At 44.0% G+C, this 9,201-nt stretch overlaps 1 protein-coding gene across 1 annotated transcript in view; it reads right to left on the bottom strand.

Moving 5' to 3' along the window:
- Positions 1-1,081: 1,081 nt before the first annotated feature.
- Positions 1,082-9,201, bottom strand: part of HADH (hydroxyacyl-CoA dehydrogenase) — a 47,698-nt gene continuing 39,578 nt past the window's right edge. The window contains exons 6-8 of the mRNA XM_003796346.3: positions 7,661-7,733; positions 2,845-2,961; positions 1,082-1,960 (exon numbers count right to left, since the gene is read on the bottom strand). Coding sequence (XP_003796394.1) covers positions 1,842-1,960; positions 2,845-2,961; positions 7,661-7,733 — 309 coding nt within the window. The 3' untranslated portion in view covers positions 1,082-1,841. The remainder of the gene's footprint in view (positions 1,961-2,844; positions 2,962-7,660; positions 7,734-9,201) is intronic.

Below are 9,201 nucleotides of genomic sequence, written 5' to 3'. Positions count from 1 at the left end.
AGGATGATGTTCAAAATCCCTTTCTGGTCCTGGGCATGGTGCGGGGAAAAGTTCCTTGGAAATGATAAAAGGATATTCAGAGGTCAGGCCTTTTGACTATCTACTAGGCTAAAACTGCATTTTGAAATATCAGCCAGAAAGACGGCTGCAATGTCCATCCTCTTGCCCTGGCAGGCTGAGAGTCACATGGCTGAGTTATGCTCTTTTTTGGAATTCAGGGGTCAAGAAAGAGCCCTGCCACTTCCAAAACAGAGGCCCAAATCATTTGGCAACTCTGGCCAGAGTGTGTGTAAGTGAAGCACTCTTCTTGCCCAGGGCTGATGGCAGAGGTCAAAAGCCAGCCTGAGAGAAAGCAAGGAGCCATCAGACTACAAGGGTAACCTCTAGTGATGGAAATGGCAATGTCCAATGCCAGAAGAAACTGTGTCCCAAACCAGATTCCGTGGATGGCAAAAATGCACACCGCTACCTGTAGTATAGTAACTATAGATTTAATTTTTTTAATTAATAAGTTCCTTTTTATCAAATGAGATGAAAAAACCTTCTCAGTTAATAGAACTATGATTCAGGACACCAAACAAGGACACTCATTTTGGAGACAGTCCGGTCCAAAAGCTTGGATTTTAGATTTCTGAATTTGCTATTTTATTTATTTGTATCATCAAAACCTAGTTCTAAGTTGGGCTCTGCTATAAAATATCTCGTGACTTTGGGCACATCACTTAAGCTCTCTCCTAATGAGACCGCTGGACCTCAGGATTTCTGATGTCTTTCCAACCCCCAAATTCTATCTTGGAAGACACTTTCTCAAGCCAATGATTAAAAGAAGCTTATGTTACACTACTTTACTGTGTTGGCAAAGAAGAAACAGATGTTCCTTAAAAATCGCTCTCTGTGCTGTTATTACTACTTTACCGGTAAGAAATCTGGCAGTGACAGCCACAGACAGGTTTTTCACAAATGCTTTCTCCTGCCATTCCTGTCCCAACATTGCTTCTTTAGAAAATAATGGTAGGGCAAAGATGGGAAAAACTTCTGTCTAAATTATCAAGCTTTTACTTTTATAATCATTTTAAGCATATTAGAATTTTAAATTATACATTTTTATTTCAAGTCGAATTTTCACAGACTAAGAGATTATATTTCATGAATCAATTTATAGGCTGTTTGCAACACTGATTTCTCATGGGGGGAAAAAGATAGTAATCATTAAGATTTATGGATCTGAAGGACCATGGAAACAGACCTCTTCCAGAAAACCAAGCATTGCAGATAGTCCCACCAATCCAGCAGCAGCATCTTAATGATGAGTTGAATAAAGACATAACATCTTATGTTGTGCCCAGAAGTAGGTAAGGCTGAAGCTGCAGCAGCAAAATGCTCTCAGAAGGGCAAGGCTAGGGTGCTGCCTGTGGCAGCCCTTCACAGACACCACGTCAGTGCCAATGGCTCACAACACCCCTGTGCGGCGCCAATGACCAGCGTCTCACTCACAGAGGATGGACTTCCCCCTTCATGAGTGAATGAATTCAGGCAATTCTTTACAAAAGTGACAAGGTTAAAAAGAAAGGTTTGCTCTAAGGCACCCACGGTATAAAGCTTTGTAGAAAATACATAGAAATGAACAGACTATAAAAAGAGAATTCATTCTCAATGGCAGGATCTGTTACTACTGTGACTAGTGTAAATAATTACTTCAGACAGATTACAATCAAAATGCACATCGAACAGGCTGTGCTGTGTGAGGGAATGTCTGACCAAAGAGCATTCCTGTGGGCATTTGGATGTGCTGGCTGGTAAGCGCTCACGGGGGTTCTTCTCAGAGCCAGACAAGCTGCGTATCACTTGTATTTGTAAAAACCTTCTCCAGTCTTCTTGCCAAACTTCTTCTCTGCTACCAGCTTATTCAAGGATGGGCTGGGCTGAAACAGGGGGTCCTTTGCATCCAATTCATGCCATCCTATTGAAAGGAGAGAAAAGGTCTTATGATAAAGTGCTGGGTTTATTTTTAATCCTTGACATTTCCAGGGCAAGTCTGGAGGCACAGCTTGGGTAGGAGGGTCTCTAAGCAGATGTGGGAGAGCCTCTTGGGCATCACGGCCACTAAGGCCACCCCAGAGCAGGCATGCTGTTCTATGCCAGGGCCTGTGGTGGCCCTCCCATCTATCCAATCTCCTCCAAAGGTCCAAGAACACTAATGGAATCCCTTCAGAATACATGTTAAAAATCTGAATTCCTACTACTACTATTTTGCAAACTCATAAAATTCAAAATTTAACGCTTCAATTATAGCACTTACAGATCCTCCCAAATAAGTATTCTTTATGAAACTTGTGAATTGTACATACAACGTTAGTAGTCCAGTTTTAATAATTATTTTTATTCTATCTGCAGAAGTACTACATTAAAATGGACACATTTTTTAAAAATGGTGTATATCTTGATTGCAATGGAAGTTACACAAATAAATTCATGTTATTTACCAGTGTGCCAATGTCAATTTCCTGGTTTTAACATTGCATCATAGTTATGTAACATATAATCATTAGGGGAAACTGGGTGAAGGGTACATAGAAATGTCTGTGCTGTATTTGCAACTTTCTGTGAATTCATAATTATTTCAACATTTTTTAAAAAGAGGTTACCCTGTTAAGAGACACTAGGCAGTCACATTCTTCCTTCTGACCTCTGTTAACCTGAATCTTCAATCTAGTGAGCAAGACATTGGAAGATTTTTGCTAAGACCCTATATTATTTCTGTCTTAAGTTGATGTTGTAATTCAGACTTCAGAGAAACTATCTCAACTCAATTAAAGAAAAACAACAGAAAATTCCAATTCCTACCATCCATGATGAACTTTGTAGTATCCAGCCCAACATAATCTAAAAGCTCAAATGGCCCCATGGGGTACCCAGCTCCTAACTTCATAGCGATGTCAATGTCTTCCTTGGACGCATCACCTAAGGAGAAAAGGACAACACTGAGTCCCTGCCACCCTTCCTTTCATTCTCCCAACTATGGATTAGTCCTAGCATTACCAGAATTTTATATACCTGCACATTTGAAAAATGTCTAGAGTCAGAATTTCTTGCTTGAGTGAGATTTCATCTCAAAGGTATATGCCAGATAGTCACAAGATTTTCAAAGCTATTGTATCATGTGAGGAGGTGAGTACGGCCACTTTGTTCATGGAGAGAGACCCTCAGTGTCTGCTACTTCCAAATGGATTAGAATGTTCTAACTCTGGAATCATTTACTAAAATACAATTTAAAGCTAAAGCTTATTTTTTATTTGTAAATGGACTTTTTTTAAAAAAAGAAAACTAAGCTTTCTGGTTCTATAGGTATTAAATGAATATTTTTCTTTTCTAGCTTCCTTGGCTTTATAAGTGATGAGCTGTCTCCTAGAATCACATTTGTACAAACTCTTTAGTCAAGACAATTTATTTTTTAAAAAAGCTCAAACCTGATTTAGAATTGCCATGATTTACAGCAGTGTTGAACAAGACCAGGGTCATTTTCCTTTTCCCTTAAATTTTACTCTTAACACATTGCCCTTGGGCAGTTAACTTTATAAAAAACAACTGCTCTTTCTTCAAAATCAGAAACTGAATAGTCTGTAATATGGCTATCCAGAATTTTGTTCTGAAGCATAAAGATGCAGTCAGTCATACCAAAGTTAAATAAAAGGGGGGAGAAACACTCAGAGAGGATTTTATATCTAAAAATTTCAGATTTTTAGGCATGAGGGGCAGGGACTACTTAAACATCAATAGACTATATTTTCTAAAAAAATTCGCATAAAGTGTTAAAATCACAGCAAAGCATTTCAAGGTAGTTTAAAGTGATTAAAATACCACTTTCTTTTTTATGGGTGGTATTATTAACAGCATGCTAATTAGGATTAGAAGCTCCTGAGAAATCATGACTTGAGTTTCAAGCCATAAGAAAGCAAAGCAAACAAAAATACTATATATATATCACCCTCATTCATCACTCATTTGTTCAACTTTTATTGATATCTATTATTTAATAGGCACCAGAGACACAGAGACAAAGAAAAAAAACACTCAAGATACTCAGGACATAATGGGAGCTCAAAGTGGGTTCTACTCAAGAGGATTGCATTAGTTCCCAAGGCTCCAGTGCTGGCAGCTCCTGGAATGCAGACAGTGACTGCCTCCTGGGGAGGCACTTCTGCCTTCTCTCAGGGTTTAGCTCCTGCTCCCTGTGCCCCGGCACTCCTCTCAGACACCTTCTGGCCCAACCTCTTCCTTCCTTCAGGCCTCTGCTCAGGTGTCACAGCATTAAAAAGCCCCACTCCTCCCTGCATACAAAATAGCACCTGCCAGGACCCTAGGCTAGAACTCCTGCCATCCTGCACAATTACTACTCACAACCTATGTTCATGTATGGGTCATTCATTAGGCTAGTCTCTCAAGGGACAGAAACCTGACAGCATAAATGTTCCAACTCACCTAAAGCCATTTAATCAAATCTACATTCAAGGACATGACAATAAACCCTAAAGACAAAACTCACTTGAGGACTATTTCAAAAAATAATATGAAGATAACAGCACACCTCATAGAAAAACATCTAAACAGTACTACCAAGTCAGCACAGCTCTAAAAATTCTGTTCTGAGTCATACAGAGCAAAAGAGGCAAAATGCAGAGAGAGAGAGACAGAATACCCATAGATCAGTGTGCCAAGAGAGCTAAACGTGGGCTCATGTTTTAGACCAGTAATCTCTCAACTTCTTTGAAGTTAGTACTTCTCTGAGAGTCTGACACCCTCTCCATAAAAAATACACATACACATAAAATTTTGCCTCCGTTTCAGGAGGTTCATGGAACATACCTTCCCACCTCCCTCCAGTTAAGGGCCCCTAACTCTACACAACAGAGCAAAGCCCAGATGTGTGGCTGGAGCCCTGGGACCTGCCCCACATCTGCTTCCTCGGCTGGCTCAGCAGCACCACCTGCCAACCATCCTTAGCACAAGCAACAGAGGCTCCCAGCAACAATATCAGGAACACCACTTCATTCAGCAGCATTCCTTAAATGCCCATCTTATGAAAGCACTTTGCAGGGCATGAAGATGAGGAGGATTCACATGCTGGTCCAGAAAAGAAAACTGTGTAAGAGAAAGAAGACCCATACCATGTCCCTGAGAAAAAAGTGGCCAGTGACCCAAGGACCAGCTAAAGTACAGTTATGAGAACAGAAGATTATGTTCAGCTCAGAGCACTGCAGACACTCAGGTGAGCCTTTGTGAGAAAGGAGGGAGTACAGTCTGTGTGGGTGACAGCAGGGGCAGCGGGTAAGGAGAAGCAAGGTTCTTTGGCAAGACTTATAGATGGCAGGTTACCACAGAACCATTGAACCTGTCCTGAGCAGGGGTGATAATGTAAGCAGGGTGGCCCACAGGACTGGGGTGCTCCCAGGGCCTGTTATTGGCAGGGCCTCCTGAGAAGAGCTGACTAGGGCCCTGCCACTCCCACCAGCATGTACCTGTAAGAGTGGTCACCTGCCTACCCTGCCTACAGAGGTCCCTTTTGACCTACAGAGGTGACAGTGACAGATGCACCCATCAGGCCTCTATTGCAGTACAAAAGAATGAAAACAATAGAAAGAGTGACTACAAAGACGGGAGAAACTGAGAGGCACTCAGACAGCATGGGCAACAGGCCTCCACCAGGTCCCAGGGGGAGTCAGTACCAAGTGCTGGCTGGCAGGGGCCTAGCTGTCCAGGAGGCCTGGTTGGACAGTAGTCCATACAACCTTCCTATGAGCTGCTGTCACTCAAGGCAGCATTATCAACCCATGTGCTTGTGGCACCCATCCCCTAAGTGTGTCCACAGTATGGCATAGAAGGTTCTTCCAGATGAGCTCAGAAATGAAGTCCCAGGGCATCTGCAGAGGCTTTGTCATGCTGCTGGACCCTGAGATGTCCCCAGGGGTGCAGATATAGTATGCAGTGTCTCAGCTTGCAGAACAACGGGACACTGTCTCAGCAAGCACAGTGGCAGAGACCCATTTGGAAAAGACATGAGGTAACGCCTGAAGGAGCAGCCCTAGGCTGGCCAGCCTGGAACAGGGAGAGCTGGAGGGGAAGGTGCAATAGGCAGTACAGGGAGGGGTTGGAGTGAACAGCAGGTGAGGCCACCCACAGGAACACCCACAGGCTTCTGGCTCCACAGTGGAGTTGCTTCAGGTCAGTCGGGGCTCAGAAGCCGGGTGGGGGGCTTGTGCCTAAGCATGCCTCTGTGCTGGCTGAGGGAGCAGCAGTGGGGCAGCAGAAGGGACAGGGTGAGAGGCCTGAAGTGTGACACAGGAGTCTATCCCCCACAGTGTGGACTGGAGGAACTGGTCCTGCCGAGACAGGACACCTGCCTCCCTCACAGGCACGAGGGCTGTGGACAGGAGGCACAGGGACAACAACAGGCTGGCGGGGGCAGTGCCAAGAGTGAGCTCAGAGTGTGTCCCGTGGGGTCAGGTCCTGCTCCTCACAGGGGGCCAGCAATGGTGCAGGTCCAAGGGCATCTACCTGTGCACAAAAGGATCCTGCTGGTGGGCAGCAGGTAGGAAGAGGGCTTTCCCTCACCTTCAGACACGAAGCATCTGGGAATGTGTCAAAGGGACAGTGTGCTTCAGTGGGAACACCAGTAAGAGGTGGATCACCCGCATGCTACATTCTAAAACATTACGTTTTATTTTAAAAAGCCACATAACTGCCTTTCAAGGTAGGGCAAAATGCTTCGCACTTTCTTTGAGGTGTAATTAGGCATATTTGTTGATAGATAAACACAGAAGTGTTGGTTTGATCTTGGAGCAAAAGTGAGGCAATTGCTTCCACAAACCATAGAGAAAAGTTTTAATATTTAAAGCAGATTTTGAGGAAGCAAATGTGCTTTCATCTCTCTGGAAGAGCCGGTATAAATGTTTTGTTTCAAAAATGACATTCTCAGGAGCAAGCATTTGTGAATGAAATATTATAATTGAAAACAATTACACTTGCTTTTCATCCAGTCCTATTAAGGCTTGTTTGCCTTAGAGGCAGACATGATCGCTTCCTTTCCAGAAACAGAGGAGGAAAGGTAGACAGGAAGGTGCAGATCAATTTAGAACCCTGGACCCCAGCCCAAGTCTAATATTTTCACCATGAGGAAAAATCATTCTTTGTCAATCACATACTAAGGAAAAAACTGAGACCATTCTTAAGGTTAAAAAAAATTATCACAGCATCATTCAGTAAGAATGGACAACAGACTTTTAAAAACCATCCTTAGTACATATTGACCTTGTCATGTATTTCTCGTCAACTGTCATACAATCACAAGTTTTAGAACCTTAAGGAACTTTAAAAGATCCCCTAGCCTAGTAATATTTACATTTTGATTATTTTGGGAGTAAACCTTTTAACAGAGATTCAGGATATAAATCTGGGTCATATCAGTTCTGGTTGGGACTATAGTTGAGGAGTAGGGGGTGGTCCCAGAGCCATTTGAGGCTTCATAGGCAACCCAGGGGGCTCTGGGAACACAAGAACAAAGGTACCAGGATCCAGGCGCAGGCAGATACTGTGTGAGAACAGGAGACAGTAGCACCAGGACCAGCGACCACCTGCTGCGCCCAGCTGGGGTCAGGATAGATACCTCGTTCATGCAGCCTGATTGCCTCCATGAGATACGGCACCAGGAGACGGTTCACAATAAACCCAGGAGTGTCCTGTTTTAGGAGACAGAAAAAGACAAGCAAGTGAATTTTCATTAGATTTTATCTTCTCTGACGTCACCAAATAACTCTTTCTTACCCTAAATTATGTTGCCCACATTTATCAAGCTGTAAGTTTTCAAACTTTGTTTTAAAACACCAACACAGCCTTATTTCTATCTCATATGACAATTTATGTAACAATCATAGTATGGTACTTTTAAAAAAATCAAATCCAGTTACCCACTGCACAGACCCTGACATAACGTGGGCCGAAGCACAGAGGTTACCAGAAATAGCATGACTTTGGGGCAGGCAGACTTGGGGTCAATCTCTACTACTTCCTTGCCTCTAGCCTGAGTATCCTGAAACTCAGTTCTGTCATCTGCAAATTGGAGGTAGCAATTTTTGCCTCAAAATTGTTATAAAGATAAAAATCAGAAAACATGTAAAATGCTTTGCAAATTAGGTCCTGCACTCAAATGGCAGCCCCTTCGCTACTCTCCTTTGCCACTTCCCTGTTAGAAATTTAGGGAAAGTAGAGGTCCTCCCCGCCCCCGACAGTCCTCACCAGCTGCCTGGAGCCCGTCCTGACTGCTGGCGATCTCCTCCCACTCAGCGCACCCTCACTCAAACTGGAGGCAGGCCACCTGAGACCCTCCACGCCCTGGGATGGCTCTGTGCTGCACACTCCTATCAGTGATTTCCTGCCTAAGCAGCTAACACTAATAAGCGCTCCAGGAGAACAACTTTCATGGGGTTAAGATTTTATATACCGATCTCTTTGGAAGAAGAGGGCCAGGTTAGTCATCTTTTGGTGCAGCTGAATTCCACTAAGTAAACTGCACCTCTTCTTTCATCAAAAGGCTGTGATCTTCCTGAGGGCTGGAAACCCTCTCCCTGGCTGGGGGCTAGTACCCCCTACAGAGCACACCAAGCCCCCATTCACATCTGAATTAAAGGTGCCCAGGCCACATTCCTCACGGAGGCCACCAGACAACCTGAACCTCCTAGGACTCCAGACAAGCTGAAACCAACCCCTGGCCCTACCACCTCAGGAGCATAAAGATGCACTAAGGAACTTTATCAGTGTAGCTGAGATTATGAAACTGTTGAGTTTTATAACTAAGGCAAAAATAATGCTTTTCAACTTCAAGAGGCTTTTTGTAGAAGTGAAACCACCCTTACAAACTGATGAATGGGTACAGGCAAGAACTAGAGGAAGGGGCTCAGCGCTTGTAGTTCAATCGGCTAAGGTGCAGCCACATACACCAGAGCTGGCGGGTTCGAATCCAGCCTGTGCCTGGCAAACAACAATGACAACTACAACTAAAAAACAGCCGGGGGCTGTGTGGTGGGTGCCTATAGTCCCAGCTACTTGGGAGGCTGAGGCAAGAGAATCGCTTAAGCTCAGGAGTTGGAGGTTGCTGTGAGCCGTGATGCCACAGCACTCTACCCAGGGCAACAGCTTGAGGCTCTGTCT

This window comes from Otolemur garnettii, unplaced genomic scaffold (genome assembly GCF_000181295.1).
Source record: "Otolemur garnettii isolate 467f Iridium unplaced genomic scaffold, OtoGar3 scaffold00103, whole genome shotgun sequence".
NCBI classification, from domain to species: domain Eukaryota; kingdom Metazoa; phylum Chordata; class Mammalia; order Primates; family Galagidae; genus Otolemur; species Otolemur garnettii.
Note: the sequence above shows the minus strand (reverse complement) of the source record. Positions and strands in the feature narration are given on the sequence as shown.